General features: G+C 40.5%; 1 protein-coding gene across 4 annotated transcripts in view; it reads left to right on the forward strand.

Moving 5' to 3' along the window:
- Positions 1 to 25599, forward strand: part of PARL (presenilin associated rhomboid like) — a 54611-nt gene that overhangs the window by 14350 nt on the left and 14662 nt on the right. For all 4 annotated transcript variants that reach the window (XM_032298464.1, XM_032298463.1, XM_032298466.1 and 1 more), the window contains exons 2-5: positions 2022 to 2217; positions 2999 to 3139; positions 7484 to 7532; positions 25244 to 25339. In XM_032298464.1, the coding sequence (XP_032154355.1) occupies positions 2022 to 2217; positions 2999 to 3139; positions 7484 to 7532; positions 25244 to 25339 (482 nt within the window). The remainder of the gene's footprint in view (positions 1 to 2021; positions 2218 to 2998; positions 3140 to 7483; positions 7533 to 25243; positions 25340 to 25599) is intronic.

Consider the following 25599-nt stretch of genomic DNA (forward strand, 5'->3'; position numbering starts at 1 on the left):
AAAAAAAAAAAAAAAAAAAAAAAGGACTAAAGAAACAAATTTGAATGATTTACCTGCTTAGAAGTCATCCAGGCCACAAAAAATTCAACCATATGTGCGCTTGTTTTAGGGGCTGGGATACAGAGACAAAAGACATGTCCGATCTCTGCTTTTGAGAAGCTTTGAGGCTAGTAGGGATAGTATGTCATGATACTCCTCACTGAATGTTATGCACTGAATATAATGTTATCCCTGAACATATCCCTTATATAAAAATAATGTACATTATTATCCCTTAAATAAGGGAAAGCTGGGCATGGTGGCTCATCCCTGTAATCCCAGAACTTTGGGAGGCCAAGGTGGGTGGATCACCTGAGGTCAGGAGTTTGAGACCAGCCTGAACAACATGGTGAAACCCTGCCTCTACTAAAAATACAAAAGTTAGCTGGGCGTGGTGGTAATCCCAGCTACTAAGGAGCCTGAGGCAGGAGAATCACTTGAACCTGGGAGGCAGAGGTTGCAGTGAGCCAAGATTGTGTCATTTATACTCTAGCCTGGGTGACAGAGTGAGACTCTCTCAAAATACTAAGAGATAATGTGTTCAGGGTAGAAACAGGAAGGGATCTTTACTTCGTGACCTGGGAAAGTTACAGTTTTACAAAAGAAAAAGAAGAATGTTTCAAGAACATATATAGGTTGAGTTTGAGTTGGGTAGAGGAACTAGGGTAGAGGAAAAAGGGAAGACCCCGGGAGTTAAAGGTGAATTTGAAGAGTAGGAAATGCTGTTAACAGAAGCTGGGACTGGCAGGCATGATCAGTAGTGTCAGATGTTTTGAGGAGGTCAAGCTGTAAAGACTCAAACAACAAAGATTTTTTTTATTGTTGGGGTAAGAACTAAGAAATAGGTTTGGTGGATGTCCCCAAAACAGTGAAATAAAGAAGGGGAGAGGTGGAAGGAATGTATTAATTTATAATGGTCAATACTTATAAAAGGAAATAATTACTGGAATTTGGAATGTCTTCAGGGACAATACATGTATTTGTTCCATAAATTGACCAAACTTTAAACAAAAAAATCGGAAGTCATTCTGAGCTGATTGAAACTGACGGCTGGGCACGGTGGCTCATGCTTGTAATCCCAGTACTTTGGGAGGCTAAGTTGGGCGGATCATGAGGTCAGGAGTTCGAGACCAGCCTGGCCACTATGGTGAAACCCCATCAATACTAAAATTACAAAAATTAGCTGGGTGTGGGGGCATGCACCTGTAGTCCCAGCTACTCGGGAGGGTAAGGCAGAATCGCTTGAACCCTGGAGGTGGAGGTTGCAGTGAGCTGAGACTGCATCACTGCACTCCAGCCTGGGCAACAGAGCAAGACTCCATTAAAGAAAGAAAGAAAGAAACTGACAACTGGTGTGGCACCGTGGCTCGTGCTATAGTCCTAGCACTTTGGGAGGCCATGGCAAGAGGATTGCTTGAGCCCAAGAGTTCGAGACCAGCTTGGGCAACAGGGCAGAACCCCATCTCTACAAAAGGTACAAAAATTGTAACAGAGTGTGGTAGCTCAAGCTTGTAGTCCCAGCTGCTTGGAAGGCTGGGGCAGGAGGATCGCTTGAGATTGAGATGTGGAGGCTGCAGTGAGCCGTGATCGTACCACTGGGAGTTGGAGGGAGTGATCGTACTTCAGCTTGGGTGACGGAGGGAGACCCTGTCTCAAAAAATAATAATTTAGGGTTCTCTAGCTTTTTACCAGGTTTTCACATTTCTTCTGTGTGGAGGATAGATACAAATTATTTTGTTGACTGATACAAAGTAATAGCCCAAAGTAGTAGTATCCTCTGAAGTTGTTGTAGTTTGTGTGTCACCTTTTCCAGAAAGTTTGAATTTTGTGACTTCGAATTCTGAGAGTAGGAGTGCTGGCTGTTTTTGGACTGCAGAACGAGAAGAGACTGAGACGTGACGATGCAGGCAAAGTGGAGGGTCACAGAAGGTGCTGTTTGCAAGACGCCACTGTGTTTCTAATCTGTTATTTTTGCCCCATAGGTTTAACTTCGTTATTCAGCAAAAATGCGGATTCAGAAAAGCACCCAAGAAGGTTGAACCTCGAAGATCAGACACAGGGACAAGTGGTAAAGCACACAAGAGAAGTGCTTTGATTCCTCCCGTGGAAGAAACAGCCTTTTATCCCTCTCCCTACCCTATAAGGACTCTCATAAAACCATTATTTTTTACTGTTGGGGTAAGAGTGCACTTCGCTAGGAGTTACCTACCTTGCTACAAATGCAGCGTTAAAATACTTTGTCCTGTTTGGGCTCCCTTAAAGTAAGGACAGGCGGAGGGGGATCAAAAGGAGCTGGGCTCATGAGTTCTGATTATAGAGTCTGAATTTAATACTTGCTTTTAGAATCTGGCTCACTTATGTAAGCCTTAGAGAATAAACTTATGGGCCGCATTTGGTACAGCATTTCAAGTGGTGCTAAGTTGGTGTTTTCAGTTTTATTTGAGGATTTATAGCTGGAAACAGGCCCCAGCATACTGTGAAGTTAATAAAAAGGGAAACAATAAAATGTCCTTTTCGGCGGGGTGCATTGGCTCACGCCTGTAATCCCAGCACTTTGGGAGGCCGAGGCAGGTGGATCACGTGAGGTCAGGAGTTTGAGACCAACCTGGCCAACATGGCAAAACCCCATCTCTACTAAAAATACAGAATTAGCTAGGCGTGGTGGCAGGTACCTGTAATCCCAGCTACTTGGGAGGCTGAGGCAGGAGAATTGCTTGAACCCGGGAGGCGGAGGTTGTAGTGCACTGAGATCACACCATGGCACTCCAGCCTGGGAGAGAGCAAAACTCTGTCTCAAAAAAAAAAAAAAAAAATCCTTTTCACTTATTAGATTTCACTGTGCCAGGTATTCCTTATGTTGGTTTGTAAAAAGCAATGAAAATGAATTATTGTCCTTGGAAATATATATAGATCTATTTCCCTTTTAAATTTATTTTTTAATATTTCTAATTTTATATAGTTTACAGGCTGTGCATTTGGATCAGCTGCTATTTGGCAATATGAATCACTGAAATCCAGGGTCCAGAGTTATTTTGATGGTATCAAAGCTGATTGGTTGGATAGCATAAGACCACAAAAAAAAGGAGATTTCAGAAAGGAGGTAAAGATAAACACTGCTTTCTTTGTTCTAGCTAATCACGATTTAAAAAACTGATACATAATAGATGCACATGTTTTCAGTGTACATGATGCATATACATAATGTGTAGTTAAATCTAAGTAATTGGAATATCTATCACCTTAAACATTTATCTTTATGCTAGGTTCATTTGAATTATTCTCCACTAGCTATTTTGAAATATACTATGTGTTATAGTTTACTGTAGTTACTCAACTGGCAATCTCAAGTTTTGAACTCTGGTTATTTATAAAGTGCTTTTAGTTAATGGCAACATCAGATTAATAGATGTCAAGTCAGTGCACTTAATATTCTTCAAAATATTTATTACTGTTTTATATGTCTGGTGTTGCACTTGACAGTGTTCCAAGAATTCTGGCCTTCTAACCCACTTGCATCCAAAATCACCTCAGATGGTGGTTAAAAATGTTAATGTCAGCTGGGCATGGTGGCTCAAGTCTATAATCCCAGCACTTTGGGAGGCCAAGGCGGTCAGGAGCTCAAGACCAGCCTGGCCAACATAGTGAAATCCCATCTCTACTAAAAATACAAAAATTAGCCAGGTGTGGTGATGCACACCTGTAGCCCCAGCTACTCTGGAAGCTGAGGCAGGAGAATTGCCTGAACCCGAGAGATGGAGGTTGCAGTAAGTTGAGATCGTGCCACTGCAGTCCAACCTGGGTTGACAGGTGAGACGGTCTCCAAAAAAAAAAAAGCCTGTAATCTCAGCACTTTGGGAGGCTGAGGTGGTTGGATCACCTGAGGTCAGGAGTTCAAGACCAGTCTGGCCAACATGGTGAAACCCTGTCTCTGCTAAAAATACAGAGATTAGCTGGGCATGGTGTCCCATGCCTGTAATCCAACTACTCTGGAGGCTGAGGCAGGAGAATTGCTTGAACCCAGGAGGCGGAGGTTGCAGTGAGCTGAGATCACACCACTGCATTCCAGCCTGGGTGACAGAGTGAGACTGTCTCAAAAAAAAAAAAAAAATTAATAGTTGTTAACGTTTCTGTGTAGAGGATGTCTCGGCTCTACTAAAGTTTAAAGACCACTTTTGTACTTGGATCACCTCGCTGGATTACTTTAGAGCAGCAGTCCCCAACCTTTTGGGCACCAGGGACTGGTTTCATGCAATACAGTTTTTCCACAGATTGGGGTTGCAGGGGGCAGATGGTTTTGGGATGAAACTGTTCCACCTCAGATCATCGGGTACTAGATTCTCACAAGGAGCGTGCAGCCTAGATCCCTCACATTGCAGCTCACAGTAGGGTTTGCATTCCTATGAGCATCGAATATAGCTGCTGATGTGACAGGAGGCAGAGCTGTGGTAATTTTCTCCCCTATGTGTGGCCCGGTTCCTAACAGGCCACGGACCACTACTGGTCAGCAGCCGGGGCATGGAGACCCCAGCTTTAGAGTACATATTTGAACTGCAGAGAATTTTTCAAAATACACACATGCCTTAGGGGTAGGGTTACCAAGTGATTTTTTTTTTTTTTTTTTTTCCCTAAGAGACAGGGTCTCACTCTGTCACCTAGGCTTCAGTGCAGTAATGCAGTCATAGCTCACTGAAGCCTCAAACTCCTGGGCTTGAATAGTCCTCTCGCCTCAGTCTCCCAAGTAGCTGGGACTGCAGCCATGTGCCACCACACTGGGCCAATTATTTCATATTTTGTGGAGATGGGAGTCTCACTTTGTTGCCTAGGCTGGTCGCAAAATCCTGGCCTCAAGTGATCCTTTCTCCTTGGCCTCCCAAAATGCTGGAATTCTGCAAGCATGAGCCACCGTGCCTCTCCCCAAGAGGAGTTTTAGACATTTGTCAGTGACATGATATTTACACACCTATGGTAAATACCAGCTGTTGAGTGTCTCTGTGCTCAAGATGAAATACAAAAAAAAATATGGAGCTTTTAGAGCTTTTCATTTACTTTATATGTGAGTTGATGGCCCACTTCTTTCTTAACTGATTTCTTAAAAATGTTTGCTTTTAGATAAAACATATAAATATTTTATTTCTTTTACTTACCAGTACATATTTTTTTTTTTTTTTTTTTTTTTTTTTTTTTGAGATGGAGTTTCGCTCTTGTTACCCAGGCTGGAGTGCAATGGCGTGATCTCGGCTCACCGCAACCTCCGCCTCCTGGGTTCAGGCAATTCTCCTGCCCCAGCCTCCTGAGTCGCTGGGATTACAGGCACGCGCCACCATGCCCAGCTAATTTTTTGTAGTTTTAGTAGAGACGGGGTTTCACCATGTTGACCAGGATGGTCTCGATCTCTTGACCTCGTGATCCACCCGCCTCGGCCTCCCAAAGTGCTGGGATTACAGGCTTGAGCCACCGCGCCCGGCCACCAGTACATATTGAACACTGAGACTGTAGTTAATATGTGGTTCCAGGCCTATGTAGTTTCAAGCACTTTTGATTTTTATGACACAATTGCCCTTCCAATCTGGAGAGTGGGTTGATATCTTCTTTACTTTTCCCCATCCTGGGAGCAGTGTGGTCCTCGCCAGCAAGAGCCTGGGAAGGAAGTCTTGCGTTTTCTTTTTACTATGATGGTTTGAGTTTTCTCTAAGTAGGGAAAGGAATTCACTCCTCCTTGTTTGCGCATGGGCACATTCAGGAAGCGTGAACCCTGTCTGTGTTCGAGAGGCTTTATGCCAGAAGAACAGTGGATAATATTTGCAGGTGAAAATGACAATAACTCGCAATAGACTTTTATTCAGTACAGTGCATTTGAGAAGAGTAAAACTGACCTATTCCATTATCCTGGAACTCTTAGAAAGTTATAGGTTTCCAGCACATGTCTGCACATGAAGTTTTGATATCCAGATATACCCAGATGGTTCTTGAGAGTGGTGAAAAATGACACGAACAGTTTACATAATCTTCATTTAAAGACTGATTTGTTTATAATGGAATTAAACTAATGACAGGTTTAACGTATAAAACCTATTACCGTTAAGATTGAAACAACATGTGAATTTAACATGGAAACATGAAAGTCCTGGGAACCCCTTTTGTACCACTCTCTATGAAGTAAGATCTGGGAGCTCATACACAGTGCAATTATAATTGTAGAAATGGAATCTGCCGGGTGTGGTGGCTCACACCCATAATTCCAGCACTTTGAAAGGCCAAGGTGTGAGGATTGCTTTGGCGTAGGAGTTCAAGACCAGCCTTGGCAACATAGGAGGACCCTGTCTCTTAAAAAGAAAACATGGAATCATGCGTACTAATCTGTAATTTCTTTTACCTTGGATTTTTATTTTTAAGAACAAAGTTTGGTTTGATTTCATCATTAGAATATATTTTTTTTTATGGCTGGGCGTGGTGGCTCAAGCCTGTAATCCCAGCACTTTGGGAGGCCGAGGCGGGTGGATCACCAGGTCAAGAGATCGAGACCATCCTGGTCAACATGGTGAAACCCTGTCTCTACTAAAAATACAAAAAATTAGCTGGGCATGGTGGCGTGCGCCTGTAATCCCAGCTACTCAGGAGGCTGAGGCAGGAGAATTGCCTGAACCCAGGAGGCGGAGGTTGCGGTGAGCCGAGTTCGCGCCATTGCACTCCAGCCTGGGTAACATGAGTGAAACTCCATCTCAAAAAAAAAAAAAAAAAAAAAAAAGAATATTTTTTTTATTTTAAAACTTTAATTGTGGAAAATTTCAAGCAGATACAAAAGTAAAGAGAATAGTATTATGAATCATTATCATCCAGCTTCAGTGTTTACCAGCAAAGGGCCAATTTTGTTTTTCATCTGTTTCCCTTTTTTCCCTTCTATTTCCACCCTTGTATTATGGTAAAGCAAATTCTAGACATATTTCATCCATAAAATTTTCAACATGTATCCCTGAAAAATTAGGACACTCCTCTTTTTACTAAACTCCAGTACCATTACTAGATCTTTAAAAAAGTACAGTTTAGTAGGCATTATTCTCAGAATTTTAAAACATAGGACCTTGGTATGAATAATCACTTCCTTGGTACCTGTCTGTATCTGTGAGTGTGCTTTACATTATTGTTACTTCTCGTGACAACACTGCCTAGGTATCTATTGTCCCATTTCATGTGTCAGGAAACTGAGGTTTAGAAGTAATTGTGGTCCCAGAGCTATCCAGTGGTTCTGTGTGGAGAATGTGGGCTACCTGACAAGACAACACTTCCCTTTTCCACTCTAGTACGTATTTATTATGTCTGTGGCGACCAGTGATTTTTACAGAAGAGAAAGTCCTCCTTTATGTGCAAGGCATTTTCTTCTGGTTTTTCATTTTTGTAGCCTGAAATTTCTCACATATGGTGATATGCAATTTTCCATCTGTTTTAGATTAACAAGTGGTGGAATAACCTAAGTGATGGCCAGCGGACTGTGACAGGTTTGTGTTAGCTTACACGTTTTAACCATTCAAGGGAAAAGAAATCAAATCAAAAGGTACAGTATGTCACAGGCGACGGCTTTTGTTCCATGCTCAGCAGTGGTTTAGGAGACAGTCTCTGTACCTATAGGCGAATGTAATAGCGTATAAAGTAGTGAGGTGTGAAGGTTTACATGATGCTCTGATCTCATTTTGATCGAGTATGATACTGATTGGTTAGTTTTGTTGTAGGATTCCAGCTTGTGGAACAGCTTATTATTAATGATTATTTCCCTTATCAAAGAAACTAACATAAACATTGAGTACTTCAGGATGCCGTAATACACATTCTGTCCCTACTCGGAGTTGCTTACAGAGTAGCTGTCTCTGTTTTTACAGATGAGGAAACTGACTTTCAGAGAAGGAACTTTTGAAGGTCAAACTGCTAGTAAGCAGTAGAGCTGAGTTTCAAAACCTAAGTCTGTCTCATTCTAAAGCCAGTTTTCTCTCTTCTCCCCCATGCTGTTTTTAAAACCCTGTTTAAATGGAAGCATGACATGCATGTCAACATGAAACTTTTTTTTTCTTTATGAATTATTATGGAAAGACAGTTCTGGCTCTTCAAGGTAACACCTCTGCAATATTTTATGGACTTAGTTATTTGAGAAACTTGAAAATAGATTTGTGCTAGGAACAGTGGCTCACACCTGTAATCCCAGCACTTTGGGAGGTCGAGGTGAGTGGATCCCTTGAGCTCAGGAGTTCGAGGCCCGCCCAGGCAACATGACAAAACCCCATCTCTACCAAAAATACAAAAAATTCGCTAGGTATGGTGTTGCACCGCTGTGTTCCCAGCCACTTGTCAGGTTGAAGGGGAGAATTACTTGAGCCTGGGAGGTAGAGGTTGCAGTGAGCTGTGGTCGCACCATTGCACTCCAACCTGGCTGACAGAGTGAGACTCAAAAAAAAAAAAAAATTTGTTTTTTAAGTTTTTTAACGATTGTGTACATAAGAAAAAAATTATTTCTAGAGAATTGCAAAATATTTCTTTTCAAATTTGATTAGACTTATTTGGTGCTCTTAATTTTCTGTACTTAACAGAAGTGGAGAAAGGATGCCTATCTTTCTGTATTCGAACTGTTTCTTTTTTCTGGAAGCCTTAATTTTTCTGACTTTATTGGAACCTGATCCAGCTTTCAGGCTTATGGTTCAGACATTGCTTCCTTTAGGAAGTGCTTGTTTTTTTTCTGAACTCATAGCAGTTTTTATCATTGATAATGCAATGTGCCTTATGTAATTGTATATGTAACACCCTTGAGGGCAATGTAAGCATCTGGAGGACAACAATGAGATTTTAAATTTTGTTATAGCACCTAGCATATATCATGTACACAGTAAGGGCACCATAATCTGTTGCGTGAATGAATGGTGAATGGAATCTTAACCAAGGGATTGAGATTTTTCAATGTTGCCATGCCTGAGACCGTAGAATTGATAGGTCAGCAACATCTTAAAATGATTACTTCAAAGATAGTTCTTTAGTAGCACGTCTGTTTCCACTAGATTAATGTATTTTGTTTACTTGTTTTATGAAAGTAACGAGGCTGAGTACAGTGGCTCACGCCTGCAATCCCAGCCCTTTGGGAGGCCACAGCGGGTGGATCACCTGAAGTCAAGAGGTCGAGACCAGCCTGGCCAACATGGTGAAACCAGTTTGTACTAAAAATTAAAAAAATTAGCTGGGCGTGGTGCTGCACGCCTGTAATCCCGGCTACTAGGGAGGCTGAGGCAGGAGAATCACTTGAACCCAGAAGGCAGAGGTTGCTGTGAGCTGAGATTGCGCCTCTGCATTCCAGACTGGATGACAGAGCAAGATTCTATTTAAAAAAAGAAAGAAAGTAATGAAATTAAGATTTCTTTAGGGTGGCAAGATTTTGCTTTTACAATTAGTTGATACCTCACATTCTTTGAAGGTGGTTGTCATTTTAAGCCATTTAACATATGAAGAAGCCTAGGGTCAGAGTTTAAAACCTTTTCTCATGCTGATGAATAGTTTATTCAGAGAAGCTGGAGGTAATTAAAAATCAGAATTCTTTCTTCCTAGTCTTTTTCGTTTTTGAAATCAAATCAGTCGTTTGGCTTGAAGAGCATAGCAGTAGAGAGAAATGTTTGTGATCTATCTTGCAACTTGAATCTAAGCTGCTTGGAATAACATAAATGTGTATGGTCATGCTGCAGGTCTTAAATCTTTATTGTTAGCTTATCCAAGTGACTGTAACCTCAGGAAATGCTCTTTGAACTATTTAGTGTCACCTCACACTTTTCTTTTAGGAAATAATAATTCTAGTAATAACGATTCTAGCTTTACAATATCTGTAAGTGGTGCTTAGTCAATTAACTGCATCTGAGATTCTCAAGCATGAACTATTGATTTCCTATGTCTTGTCTTCTTTCTGAGGTGCCAATTAGTCCAGCTTTCTTTGCTGAGTATTCCTGATTGCTTCTTATAGACTGCACAGTGAAGTTGGCTCAGCTCCTGATTTTACTCAATGATAGATTTGTGGGATGACAGGTCCACTCCATCCCACTTTCTTTCTTTTTGGATTAGAGATGTTTTCTGAACGTGGTGGGGTTTTTTTCATTTTATGTTTTGAAAGAACTTGACAAGTGTGACTGAGAGTTTTTAAAGCTTTGTGAGACCAGTGTGCTTCTCTGCTTTATAGTAGTCATTCCTAGACAATGGCAGCATGAAAGCTCTAGAACTTAGACTTCTCACTACCACAGCAAATGCTTCACTTAAGTATTCCTTGCCGTTGAATCTGTTGAGCTCCTGAATTTGGATGGAAAGATTTTGGATACAGTAAGTTCAGACAGTAAAGAGTTATTCCAAATATACGTAGTTTCTGAGTTTCGGATAACGAGGCGTATGTCAAATTTATCCGTGTCTCTTTGGTTTCTAGGTGTAGATAAGAACAGTCAGATTGTAAGGTATACCTGTAATTTATTTTATTGGTAAGCTGGCATCTGATGGTGAGGTAAAAAACCTCCCTTTCTAGCCAGGTGCTGTGGTTCACGCCTGTAATCCCAGCACTTTGGGAGGCCGAGGTGGATGGATCACCTAAGGTCAGGAGTTGGAGACCAGCCTGGCTAATGTGTGAAATCCCTTCTCTACTAAAAATACAAAATTAGCTGGGTGTGGTGGCACATGCCTGTAATCCCAGCTACTCAGGAGGCTGAGGCAGGATAATCCGCTTCAACCTGGGAGTCAGAGGTTACAGTGAACCAAGATCATACCATTGCACTCCAGCCTGGGGAAGAGAGTGAGACTCCATCTCAAAACAACAGTAAATCTTTCTTACAGCTGATGCCAGGTTTGAAGTCTCCAGTTTTTAACTGTTCTGTCTCAATCTGTCCATGGGAATCCTTTTTTAAAGATATGCTAGAAAACTTGTTTTAATCCTTTTTTGTTTGTTTGATAGGGGATTTTCTTGGTCTTAATTTTTGTTACACAGAAATAATCTCCGTAGGCTTCATATTGCTCTGAAAAAGTTTTTATAAGCTCACTGGGTATTTGTGGGCCAAGTGGGGAGTATGAGGTGGTATTCTTCCAAGTTAGAATTGTCATCCTTGATGCTTTCATGTGTCAGCTAGTTTTCTGTTCTATTGCCTTGGTCTGTCAGCCTTTTAAGCCTGTCCTGGAAGTCCCCAGGCAACGCCCAGAGAGAATATTTTCTCCTACCTTTCTAGCTTTCAGGGTTGTCTTTGAGGCCCTTGCCAAGTTTTCCTGTTAGTTCAAGAGAATGCTGACCTTACTGTATTGAGATTCAGGTAAAGCCCTGGGAAAGAGTCGGCTTAATTATTATTTTTGATCGCAAAGAGAGAATAGAAAAGGTAGGGAGAGAGATCTCAAGAAAACTGTGCCCTAACTCCTCGGTCAGTGTATTTTTTGTCAGCTCCAAAGTTTAGTCACTATACTCCCCAGTCTCTGACCCCTTGCCCCAACTTCTGAAGTCTGTTCTTTTTTCTTTGCTATTCTGTTTCTACCAGGCTTATTCTTTTTCATTTCAGTTTTCTCTCTCCTTGTGCCTTTTCAAGGTTTTGAGCTGTCTTCCCAGACTCAGGTCCCCTTACCTACTCTTGATGTTGCTGGTGAGGCAGTGTTTTCCTTGGTTTTGTAGCCCATCTTTACCTTCGAATCACGGTTGTTTTTTAACTCCTGACTTCCCAGTCTGCAGACAACTTATTTTTGGAGAAGAATAGCAAAATTAATCCTTGAGGGCCAACCATGTTTCAAGTATTATGCTAGCTGCTTTACATGTGTTCATGTTGTTATTAATCATTGTAAGAACCCTGTTAGTGGTATCTTCATTTTTCAGATGGGGCATAGAGAGGTTAAATAACTGAGATTACACAGCTAGAAACAGATGGATTTAGGAATCAAACCCACTTCATATTTCAAATAATGCGCTTTTTATTATGTCCTTTCACTTTCTACAATAGCAAACCACCACTGATTTCCTTTCTGATAAACCACACTGCCTCCCCCCATCAAGTATCTGGGTGCTGATTCACACCACAAATTGCAGCAAATTGCTCCAAAGTAGCAGCCTGGTACCTAGGGAGAAAAGGGAGCCCTTTTTGACTGCCTAGATTAGATTTTGTCATTGTAAATGAATAAATATGCATGGTAACAGATTAAAATTGAAAAAAAGGATACATAAATTGAAAAATCAGTCTTTCTCTCACTTTGAACTTCCAGTTCTACACCTTCCTCTCCCATAATAACCATTGCATCTTTAGTTACTTACGTGTTCTTCCAAAGCATCTATTTATGTATAGGCATTTATATCTGTCTGTGGTTTAACACAAAAATAGTAACATGCAATACATACTGTCTGCACCATGATTTTTTTCACTTAATATTTTGAAGAACACTCTATATCAATACAAGTAGGTCTGTTACATTCTTTTTAATATTTTATTGAGGTATAATATACATAAGAGAAGAATGTGAATGTTATGTCACATGTACAACTCAACTAGTTAACTTTCACAAGCTGAGCACATCCATGTAACTAGCCCCCAAACTGAGAAATGGAAATTACCAGCACTCCAGGCTTTTTTTTTTTTTGTTTTATGACAGCATCTCACTCGTCACTCAGACTGGAGTGCAGTGGCATGATCATGGCTTATTGTAGCCTCAGCCTCCCAAGGCTGGTCTTGAACTCCTGGACTCAAGTGATCCTCCCGCTTTGGCCTCCCAAAGTGCCGGGATTACAGGTGTGAACCACTGTGCCTGGCCAGCATATTCTTTTTGATGGCATTATAGTATTCCTTGTGCATGAATATTATTTAACAGATCTTTTATTAATAGATATTTAAGTTGTTTTCAGTCTTCCGCTATAAATATTACTGCAGTGAATTGCCTTATATAGAGATCTCTGTACCTTGTACAAGTATATTTTCAGGATAAATTACTGGAAATAGAATTGCTGGGTCAAAGAATATGTACATTTAAAATTTTGTGTATTGCAAAGTTGTCTTAAAAGAAGTTGTATAACAATTTAAATGTCCTCCAACAATGTACAGAGTCAGATTTCTAAAAGTTACCCACAGGGGAGGTTAGATATTTTCATCTGCAGGGATAGTACAGAGAAATAATAACTTTTTTTGTGGTTAGCAATTGTAAGGGCCTTTGCCTCCCTCGTTGTGAATTTGCGCTATTCTTTCTGTTTACCTGTATTAGTTTCGAACTTTCTGTCTATACCAGTGGGAGGATGGAAGATGGACAGTCTCTCTGGGTTTCTTCTTGATTCCAGGTAGCTGTGGACCCAGTCCTTAATTAGTTTGGTGGATACTGCATAGGAAAAGAAATGATAGCCACTGTGTGAGGCCAACAGGTTGATCTTTGGAACTGCCTGGTTCCCAGAGAACCTGAGGTAAGGAATGTTTGAGCCCAGTTCTTTGGATGCTGTTGGATGTACATGCTTGTCAGTGTCTGGACTAGCCGGGTGTGGGTCAATATAGAGCCCCTTCAGATAAAGAAGCTGTGGAGGGGTGAATTGGCCCACCTAAAAACAGGGGATCTGTGAGTAGCTGTTAGACCCCAAGTGGTATGGTGAATCCTCTATAGGGAAAAGAGAAAAAAGGGGTTATACTACCTTTCTCGGGCTGAGGAGGAAAATAACCTGAGGTCATTGAACCAAGTAGTGCTCTCTAAATCAGTGCATCTGCCTTTTTAAAAATTAAGATATAATTCACATATAAAATTCACCATTTAAAGCAGGGGTCCCCAACCCTGGGTGAAGGACTGGTAGCAAAACTGGGCTGCACAGCAGGAGGTGAGCAGCAGTGGAATGAGTAAAGCTTCATTTGTGGGGTTGGTTGGTTGGTTTGTTTGAGACAGAGTCTCGCTCTGTCACATAGGCTGGAGTGCAGTGACGTGATCTTGACTCACTGAAACCTCTGCTTCCCGGGTTCAAGTGATTCCCCTGCCTTAGCCTCCCAAGTAGCTGAGATTGCAGGCACGTGCTACCACGCCTGGCTAACTTTTGTATTTTTGGTAGAGACAGGGTTTCACCATGTTAGCCAGGCTGGGATCTAGGTTGCACACTCTTTATGAGAATCTGATGCCTGATGATCTGTCCCTGTCTCCCATCACACTCAGACAGGACCGAGCTCAGGGCCCCCACTGATTCTACATTATGACAAGTTGTGTAATTACTTCATTATATATTGTGATGTAATAATAATAGAAATAATAAGTACAGAATAAATGTAATGCACTTGAATCATCGCATAACCATCATGACTAGTCTGTGGAAAAATTGTCTTCCACAAAACTGGTCCTTGGTGCCAAAAAGGTTGGGGATCGTTGATTTAAAATGTATAATCAGCTGAGTGTGGTGGCTCAACACTTGTAATCCTACCACTTGGGAGGCCAAGGTCAGAGGATTGAGTCTAGGCCAGCCTGAGCAACATAGTGAGACCCCGTATCTCTCTCAAAAGAATAAATAAAAGTAGAAAGTCAAAGTATATTCAGTGGTTTTTATTATATTGAAAAGGTTGTGCAACTATCTTTGTCATCTAATCCCAGAGCCTCTTCATTATCCCAAAAAGAAACCCCATTCCCATTAGCAGTCACTCCCCATTCCCACCCTCCCTTCAGCCATCAGTCTGCTTTCTCAAGGGACTTTCCTATTCTGGAGATTTCGTGTACATCAAGTCACGTGATATGTAGCCTTTTGTGCCTGTTTCTTTCAGTTAGCATAGTGTTTTTAAGGTTCAGTCATGTTGTAGTATGTATCATCAGTACTTCCGTTTCTTTTTATGGCCAAATGATATTCCAGTATATGGATATGTTACATTTGTTTATTCACTCATCAGTTGGTGGACATTTGAGTTGTTTCCATTCTTCAGCTATTAATAATGCTGCTGTGAACTTTTATGTGCACATTTTTATATGGACATACGTTTTTCTTGGTTTATGGCCAGGAGTGGAATTGCTGGGTCATATGGTTACTCTGTTTTTTGTTTTTCTTAATTATAAAAAAAAAACACCACACACGCACGCGCAAAACATGAACTATATACCATCTTAATCATTTTTAAGCGTATAGTTCAACAGAGTTCAGTATATTCACATTTTTGTAAAACCAGTCTCTAGAACTTTTTCATCTTGTAGACCTGAAACTCGATACTCATTAAACAGTATGTCCCCTTTTTCTCCTCTCCTCAGCCCTTCATAGCCACAGTTCTACTTTCTGTTTCTATGAATTTGACTACTTCAGATACCTCATACAAGTAGAATCATACAATGTTTGGTTTTTTTGACTGGCTTATTTTACTTAGCATAATGTCCACAAGGTTTATCCGTGTTGGAGCACATGACAGTGTTTACTTCCCTTTTTAATGCTGAATAATTATTTTGTGTGTATATCACATTCATTTATCCATTCATCTGTTGATGGACATGTGAGTTGTTTGTACCTCTGGGTTATTGTGAATAATGCTGCTGGGAACATGGGTGTGCAAATATCTCTTTGAGACCCATGCATTCAATTCTTTTGTATCTATATCCAAATACAGGATTGGTGGATCACATGGTTGTTGTATTTTTAATTTTTTGAGGAATTATACTATTTTCCATGGTGGTTGCACCATTTTACATTCCCACCAACTGTGCAAGTCTTCCAGTTTCTCCACATTCTTGCCAACATTTGTTACTTTCTCTTTGTGTGGGTGTGGGTGTGGGTGTGGGTGTGGGTCTGTGGGTGTTTGACAGCAGCCAGTCCTGACGGGCGTGAGATAATACGTCACTGGTTTTGATTTGCATTTTTCTGGTGATTGGTGATGTTGAGCATCTTTTCACATGCTTATTGGCCATTTGTTTATCATCTCTGGAAAAATGTCTTGCAAGTGCTCTAGTTATTTAAATTTTTTCTTGTTGAGTTGAGTTATAAACATTTTTTTTTTTTTTTTTTTTTTTTTTTTTTTTGAGACAGAGTCTTGCTCTGTTGCCCAGGCTGGAGTGCAATGGCACGATCTCGGCTTACCACACCCTCCATCCCCTGGGTTCAAGCACTCCTCCCACCTCAGCCTCCTGAGTAGCTGGGATTAAGGTGTGTGTCACCACTCCTGGCTAATTTCTGTATTGTTAGTAGAGACAGGGTTTCACCATGTTGGCCAGGCTGGTCTCGAACCCCTGATCTCAAATGATCCACCTGTCTCAACCTCCCAAAGTGCTGGGATTATAGGCATGAGCCACCGCGCCTGCCCAAGTTGTAAGCATTATTTGTTCTGGATATCACCCCCTTATCAGATACATTATTTGCAAATATTTACTTCCATTCTGTGATTGATTTCTGCTCTTTTACTCTTTTGATTGTGCCTTTTGATATACAAAAGTTTTTAAGTTTGACATAGTTCTAGTTGTCTACTTTTTGTTTTGTTGCCTGTGCCTTTGGTGTCATAGCTGGGAAATCATTACCAAGTCAAGTGTCATGAGGCTTTTCCTCCATTTTCTTCTAAGAGTTTTATAGTTTGGGGGTCTAATGTTTAGGTCTTTAATCCATTTTGAGTTAATTTTTTTATATTGGTATAAGATAAAGATCCAACTGCAGTCTTTTGCATGTGGGTATCCAGTTTTACCTTTGTTTTCTTTTCGAAGAGCTGCCAAATTGTTTTCCATAGGTGGCTACACCATTTTTCATTCCTTCAAGTAGTATGAGGATTCTGTCTGTTAGTGCCTATCTTTTCTATCAGTAACTACAGTTTTTTTGTTTTTTGGGTTTTGGTTTTTTTTTTTTTTTTTTTTTGTATTTCTTAATTGTGGTAAAATATATATAACATAAAATTTACCATTATAGACATTTGTTAGTGTACAGTTTAGTTGCTCTAAGTAGATTTACAGTGTTGTAGGCTGGGCGTGGTGGCTCATGCCCGTAATCCCAGCACTTTGGGAGGCTGCGGTGGGAGGATTGCCTGAGGCTGGGAGTTTAAGACAATGTTGTGTAACCATCACCACTATGTATTTCCAGAACTTTTTCATTATCCCAACCAGAAACACTGGATCTGGTAAACAATAGCTCCCCCGTACCTCTCCCGGTCAGCCACTAGTAACCACATTCTACTTTTTGTCTCTGTGAGTTTGCCTATTCTAGATCCTTCATATAAGTGGAACCATAATTTTTTTTTTTTTTTTTTTGGATCCGGCTACTTCTGCGTAGCATAATATTTTCGTAGCATGATCAGAATTTCCTTTGTAAAGCTCAGTAATATTCCATTCTCTGTATTTACCACATTTTATTTATCCATTCATCTGTTGATGGACATTTGGACTGTCTCCATCTCTTGGTTATTGTGACTTATGCTGTGATGTACAAAGGTTTTGACATCCCGTATCCTTGCCAATACTTAAAAAAAAAATTTTTTTTCAGACAGAGTCTCGCTCTGTGACTCAGGCTTGAGTGCAGTGGTGTGAACATGGCTCACTACAGCCTCAACCTGGTCTCTAACAACCCTCCTGCCGCAGCCTCTTGAGTAGCTGGGACTACAGGCATGTGCCACCATACCTGGCTAATTTTTAAATTTTCTGTAGAGCTGAGGTCTTGCCAAGTTGCTCAGGCTGCTTTTGAAACTCCTGGGCTCAAGTAATCTTCCTGCCCCAGCCTCCCAAAGTGCTGGGATTACAGGTGTGAGCCACTGTGCCTGGCCTATTTTCTTTTTCTTTTTGAGATGGAGTCTCGCTCTGTCACCCAGGCTGGACAGACTGGAGTGCAGTGGCATGATCTCAGCTCACTGCAGCCTCTCCGTCCTGGGCTCATGCAATTCTCCTTCTTCAGCCTCCTGAGTAGATGGGTTGCAGGCACGTGCCGCTTTGCCCAGCTAATTTTTTGTATTTTTAGTAGAGACGGGTTTCACCGTGTTAGCCAGAATGGTCCCGATCTCCTGACTTCGTGACCCGCCGCCTTGACCTCCCAGTGCTGGGATTACAGGCGTAAGCCGCTGCACCTGGCTTCCTTTTTTTTTTTTTTTTTTTTTTTGATGTGATAATAGCCATCCTAATGGGTATAGTTTTGATTTACATTTTGCTAATGACTAGTAATGCTGAGCGTCTTTTCATGTGCTTATTGAGTATTTGTATATCTTCTCTGGAGAACTATTTACTTCCTTTGCTCATTTTTACATTGGGGTGTTGAGTTTTTTTATATATTCTGGATATTAATCCCTTATCAGATATGATGTACACATTTTCTCTCATTTTGTTGCCATTATTAAATCCATCCTGGTGGGTGTGAAGGGGTATCACTGTGGTTTTGGTTTGCCCTTCCCTAATGACTAATGAACATCTTTTCATGTCTTATTGTATACTTATTCTTCTTTGGAGAAATGCCTGTTTCTCCAAATCTTTTGCCCATTTAAAAATAGTTATTTTTTTTGTTGAGTTGTAAAAGTTCTTTATAAAATATTCTGGATACTAGACCCTTATTAAAAGATAAGATTTACAAATACTTTTCTCATTCTGTGACTTGTCTTATCACTTTCTTTGCAGTGTTTTCTGAAGGATAAACATTGTAATTTTGCTGAAGTCCATTTTATCTATTTTTTTCTTTTGTTGCTTGTATTTTCAGTGCCATGTCAAGGAAACCGTGACCTAATTGAAGGTCACAAAGATGTATACCTACGTTTTCTTCTAAGAGCTTTAAAATTTTAGCTCTTAAATGTAGGCATTTGTTAATTCTGAGTTGATGTTGGTATTTGGTTTGAGGTAGGGGTCAACACTCATTCTTTTGCTTATGGATATCCACTTGTCTGAGCACCATTTTTTGAACAAGGTTATTCTTTCCCCATTGAGTTGTTTTAGAACAACAGTCACAAACCAGTTGACCATAATTGTATAGGTGTATTTCTGGACTCTCAATTCTGTCCATTGGTCTATATAGCTGTCCTTATTCTAGTACTACACTGTCTTTATTCCTGTAGGTTTGTGTTGTAAATTCTGAAACTATGAATTGTGAGTCTTCCAACTTTGTTAATATGAAATATTACATTAATTTTTCATATGTTCAACCAAGCTTGCATTCCTGTGACAAATTCCACTTAGTCATGATTTATAATCCTTTTTATATATTGCTGGATTTAGTTTGCCAATATTGTCTTGAGGATTTTTGCATCTGTCTTCATAAAGGGATTTTGATGGTTTTGTTTTGGGGGGTGGGTGTGTGTGTGTGTGATGTCTTTGGCTTTGATACCAAGGTGATAGAATGGATTGGAAAAATGTTCCTTCCTCTTCTATTTTTTGAGAGTTTGAGAAGCATTGGTGTTAATTCTCCTTTGCATTTGGTAGAATTTCCCAGTTGTAGTAAGTGGAATAGTGTGCTTTCACCAAATTTGTGGCCACCTAGAACCACAGAATGTTACTTTACTTGAAATAGGGTCTTTGGAGATTTGATTAGTTACGGAGAGATCATATTACATTCAGATGGGCCTTAAATCCATTGACTCATGTCCTTATAAGAAGAGGAGAGGTCAAAGAAAGATACAGAAAACAAGGCCAAAGAGATGGTGGCAGGGATTGGAGTGATGCACCTATAAGCCAAACAATGCCAAGAATTGTCGAGAACCACAGGAAGCTAGGGAGAGGGAAGGAAGGGCACCCCCTAGAGCCTTCCAAAGGGATTACAGCCCTGCCAGCACCTTACGCTCTGACTGCTGACTTCTAGCTTCCACAACTGTAGAGAATAGATTTTTGTTGTTTTAAGCCACCAAGTTTGTGTCACAACAGCTGTCGGAAACTCAGATATTAGTGAAACCAGTGAGAAACATAGCCACCTAACACCTAATCTGGCTCTGGGCTTTTCTTTGTGGTAAGTTTTTTAAAATTACTGATTCAGTCTCTTATGCTTGGTGTGTTCAGATTTTCTGTTTCTTTTTGAGTCAATTTCAGTAGTTTGTCTTTCTAGGAATTTTAAATTTCATCTAAGTTATTCTCATTTGTTGGTATATAATTGTTCATTGTATTTTGTAATGATTCTTGTTTTTATAAGGTTGGTAGTAACATTCTGCTTTCATTCCTGATTTCAGTACTTTGTTTTTATTTTTCCTTTTATTTGTTAGCAAATCTCAGACCTGCGTGAGATGACTTTCATAATTTGAATTTTTTTTTCTTTGTCACTGTAGCTAAAAGTTTGTCAGTTTTATTGATCCTTTCAAACAGATCCAACTTTTGGATTTATTAATTTTTCTGTTTTTCTGTTCATTTATCTGTGTTTTTCATTCCTTCCTTCCTTCTGCTTGCTTTGGTTTTAGTTTGCTCTTCTCTTTACGTTTCCTAAGGTGAACAGTTAGATTATTGATTTGAGGTCTCCTTTTTCAATGTGGGCATTCATAGCACCACTTTTGGTGCATCCTATATGTTTTGTCCTCATTCATCTCAGTTTCCTAGTTGCCCTTGTGATTTCTTCTTTGACCCGTTGGTTACTTAGGAGTGTGTTAATTTCCGCATACTGTTTAATTTTCTGAATTTATTTCTATATTGATTTGTAATTTCATTCCATGTGATCAGAGGGCATACTTCATATAATGTTAGTGTTTTAGTTTATTGAAAGTTGTTTTGTGACTGAACGTAGCCTGGAATATGTTCCATGTGTACTTGAGCAGAATGGATATTCTGTCACTTGGCGGCATCTTCTGTAAATGTCCGTGAAGTCTCGTTGTTTAATAGAGTTGCTGAAGTCTTCTCCGTCCTTGCTGATCATGTGATCATTCTCTCCATTATTGCAAATGGAGTTCTGCAGTCTCCAGCTGTTATTGGAGAGTTACTTTTTCCTTCAATTCTGTCCATTTTTCTTCATGTCTTTTGAGATTCTATTGTTAGGTGCATATGTTTCTAATTGTTATATCTTGATGGATTGACCTTTTAATCATTATATAATATCCTTCTTTAGCAATGAATTTTGTCTTAAGGTCTGTTTTGTCTTACTATGCATGTGGCCTTCTACAGTCCAGGACTATGTTGGAGGTTTTCAGAGTTTCTGTGGAAATCTTATTCCCCTGCTTTTCATTTTAAGATTTTTGATTAGTCTCCTGTTTGCCCCCAAGTGTTATATACCATCTCAGGCAGCTTCAAACTTAAAACACTTACCTGTCATTGTTTTTGACAAATGCCCTCTGTGAAAGGAGCTTTGTACTTGGAGAGCTCCCCATCAGGTTAAACAGACAGCCTTGAAAGTGGGTCTTCCTTGGCACACTGGTTAGGTGGAAACCAAAAAAATGGGTCTTCCATGGAACCAACAGCCAGGTCAAATAATGACAGTTCTTTGGGAATGAGGCTTTGAAAGAGCCCCAATTCCATTCTACCAGCTACCTCTGCTTTCAAGACTACCTTGTAACTAGAGAATGGGAGATTGGACTAGGACAAGTTAAAATGCTACAAAGCTAGCTGTTTTGAGATTCAGCTATTTTTCTCAAATAAATACTCCCTGGTTTGCTATAAGCCTTTGATTAGTTTCCAGAGTTCTGAAAAAGTTGATTCTGACATTTTTTGCCAGTTCTTTCATTGCTCTTATGAAGGAGAGTTGTTTTTCGCTGACGTCCAGTGCATTACACAGGTGTGACATTAGGCACTAGGACAGCAGCCTTCCTGAATCAGCAGTGCCAAGCTTGCCCAAGAGCTACTGAGTCAAGAAGAAGCAGGTGACATTCCTCCTGAGTGGAGATACACAAAAGGGGAAGGAGAGAGGAGGAAACCATTACTCTGTGATCATCTGCATACTGGTGCATGTATTATCTTATTTAAGCCTCACTACAACCTTTATGAGGTAGGAGGTGTTATCCTCATTTTACAAATGAGGGAATAAAACGCCACAGGCCACAAAGCTGCCAAGTGACATAGTTAGGATTCAGTTCTGGGAAGGTCATTCTCTTTTCACCATGTTATCCATTCGTTGGCTCGTCACCTTGTGACTGCTACATTGAATCATGCTTTCTCGTTTTGTCGTCACCCGACCCTTTTTTTTTTTCCTTTTTCTTTTCTTTATTTTTATTTATTTATTTTTGAGACAGGGTCTCCCCCTGTCACCCAGACTGGTGTGTAGTGGCACAGTTTTGGCTCACTGCAGACTTGACCTCCTGGGCTCAAGCAATCCTCTCACCTTAGCCTCCCAAATAGCTGGGACTACAAGCATGTGCCACCACGCCCAGCTGATTTTGTTCATTTTTTGTAAAGAAGAGGTCTCACTATGTTGTGCAGCCTGGCCTCAAACTTGTAGGCTCAAGGGATCCTCCTGCCTGGGCCTCCCAAAGTGCTAAGATTAGAGGCGTGAGCCACCACACCTGGCCCATTCAACCCCTTTAGGTAGATTTTATTATTCCCATTTTACAGAAGAGGAAACAAGCCCAGGTGATAATGTAATTGGACAGAGTCACTTCTGCTGGACTCCTTCACCCATGCTTTTACCCAAAATGCGGCACTGCCTCAGTAGGCCTAGGATCGCCACACATCCTCTCCTGCTCCTCTGCTTCTGGGGACTGGTGTGTGCTATTTCTCAGCTAGGAAGCCCTTTTTATATGGTATGTGAAGTCCTAGAATGACCAAGGTCAAAATAAATCTTCCTGGCTCCCCATGTCTTGGTGTATAGTAGAAAGAGCACTAGTTGTGGAATTCTGGCTTGGCCACTGAATTTGGCTCTCAGACAACTTGTACCTTTTACAGCTTCAGTTTTTCTTATCTGTAATTGACCTTCAGAATAGGGTTTGCAAAGAAGAAAGTATATGTGTTTTACTTATTTCTTTTAAATTTGTATATCTTAAGATGAATTTATAGTGGTTAATGTACATAATTTGTTAGTAAGCATACATACATGGGATGTGTCTCTTATTAATGGAGTGCCTCATCAAAGCAGTTGGATAACCACTGGCCTGTGAAGTAAGGGATTTTGACTATAGTCTGTTTCAGTGCCAATACTCTCATAATTTATCAGAAAAGCCTCTTGCATTTGGATTGAAAACTTAGCAGTGTTAACTCTTTGTCTCCTGTTGACCTTGATATTTTTGGTTATCTTTCCCTTTTTTTTTTTTTTTTTTTTTTTTTTTTTTGAGATAGAGTTTTGCTCTCATTGTCCAGGCTGGAGTGCAATGGTGCAATCTTGGCTGACTGCAACCTCTACCTCCCCACAACCTCAGGTTCAAGCAATTCTCCTGCCTCAGCCTCTTGAGTAGTTGGGGCCACAGGCACGTGCCACCATGCCCGACTAATTTTGTATTTTTACTAGAGACAGGGTTTCTCCATGTTGGTCAGGCTGGTCTCGAACTCCCGACCTCAGGTGATCTGCCCACCTCGGCCTCCCAAAGTGCTGGGATTATAGGCGTGAGCCACTGCGCCCAGCCTATATCTTTCCCATTTTTCAAGTGTTTTCCCTTATTGTAATCACTTTATGCAGAGACACATCCTCCTCTTTGACAGTGCTGTGGTGCCTGTGGTTTCCAGAAGCTGGGTGTGCTGTATGTCAGTGGTTTGAGGAAGTCGCTCCTGGAATTGACAAGAGGAGGCAGAGTAGTCATTGCCATTTTTCAGCTTAGCAGGCAGGATCAGGGACCCCACCTTGTTGTCTTTGCCTTGAACCACATTTAGAGTAAAACAGCAAAGCCCTGACTGACCATGATCGTGGCAATCCGATCTTTATGATCATGGCCAGACTATTCTCAGTCTTTACCCTAAGATATCAATCACTGGGTGACAATGTAGACCTAAGGGTGCACTCTGGGTAGTAAAGATGATTAACTCTCCCGAAGGAAACTAAAGAACCCTGGACCACACGAATCCCTGCTCTCTTCCTGTAGGCTAAACCTCCCAAGGCTCCAGTCCCTGTGAGGAGGCTCTGCCCTTCCCCAGGGTTCCAGGCTCCACGCTGGGAAGTGCACACAGTGCTCTTCCGTGTCTGTGTGTGATCCCTTTTCTCCCTCCTTGCATAAACGCTGTCCCTCTCACCATAAAAGAGTTCTAGGTAATTATTTACTAAAGATGCCATAATGGCTGTCACAGTCCCCACCAGTGTGACGTGTGATACAACTGATGGAATCAGTTCAACAAAAGCAATAACATTTAATGTACTACAGAGAAAGACAAAATGCTACCAATCAAGCTATCACATACCACCAATTATAAGATGCATTGTGATTTCAGATATTAAAATGGGGAAAAGTCTTAAGATCTGTGGAAAATGGTAGCTTCCTTTCCCACATCTCAAGTGGGTGAGCAGAAACTGGACAGACTAGAAATGCCAGGGGATAGCTGACAGCCTGACAGGATGAGCAGATGTGGAAGTCACAGGTAGCACCAAGATGTAGCAGCTGACAGGTACCAGACAAAGAGCGCCTTCTAGAACAAACCCTCTTTTATTTGAAATGTTATGAAATTAGTCCGAAGTTGAAAGTGCTACTTGCCTGTTGCCTGAAGAGACTGGAGGAATGGATACATGTTTAAATTCTTAACAGTAGATGAATACCTGTATGTGAAGGAGTTGTGGCAATTCATAAAATTAATATATTTTTTAAGTTTCTAGTTTTCAGGAATAACTTAATTTCTTCTCTAAAATGTAACAAGTTAATCCTATTAAACAAACCTACTCAGTTTCTTACTGACAACATCAACACCTACAGAAAGAGGAAATTTCACATGTAAACATACTTCAGAAGCAGTTGCAGATTTTTTCTAAATTATCCCTGAATTCCTGTCAAATAAGTGTTTTCCTCAAACACATTGACCTTCACCTACACAGATGACTCATATGTTTCCATAAGCTGGCAGTAAGTTTCAGAAGCAGCATGCCCTGAGGAAAAAGAAGTAATGTTAGCTTTTTTACTCTTTGCCAAAGAACCTAATTCGGTGTCTTACTTCTGTCTTTGGCTTGGCTGTTACAGACAATAAATTATTGATCCATTATTATTGAGAAGAGTAAACTGTTCTGAAGAAGTAAAATATGGATCTGGGGAAAGGAAGTTAGCTCCTAGAGCATCTGCAGTTTTCCAGGCATTCTGTGACTTTAGCAGCTCTTGGCAGTACTGATACTTTAAAAGCTCTGATTTCACTTGCTTTTCTCAGCACACCCCCATCCCCCAAGTATACAGTACTCTTACATAACTGTGCTGGACATCTTACAAGAGGGTACTTTAGGTCAGACATTTTTGCTTTTATTTTTAACCTCCTTAAATTATAAATATTTATTTTGTAGGTATTATAGCTGCAAATGTCCTTGTATTCTGTTTATGGAGAGTACCATCTCTGAATCGGACAATGACCAGATATTTCACATCGAATCCAGCCTCAAGTAAGTAAGTCTAACTTGTGTGATTTATTTTAAGGTAGAGAGAATAGGAAAGAAGTAGGCTTTAGTTAATTGAAATGTTGTAAAAAAGACGAGTTACTCATCAGTAGCTACAAGCAAAATGTAGAGAATAGGCTGCAAGCTCCCTGATTGAGGACTGGAACCTCATCTCTTGTTCTTTTTTTTTTTTTTTTGAGATGAATTCTTGCTCTTTCTCCCAGAGAGTGGTGCGATCTTGGCTCACTACAACCTCCGCCTCTCAG

The sequence above is a fragment of the Sapajus apella genome, unplaced genomic scaffold (assembly GCF_009761245.1).
Source record: "Sapajus apella isolate SASKATOON/1434 unplaced genomic scaffold, GSC_monkey_1.0 scaffold38, whole genome shotgun sequence".
Classification (NCBI taxonomy): domain Eukaryota; kingdom Metazoa; phylum Chordata; class Mammalia; order Primates; family Cebidae; genus Sapajus; species Sapajus apella.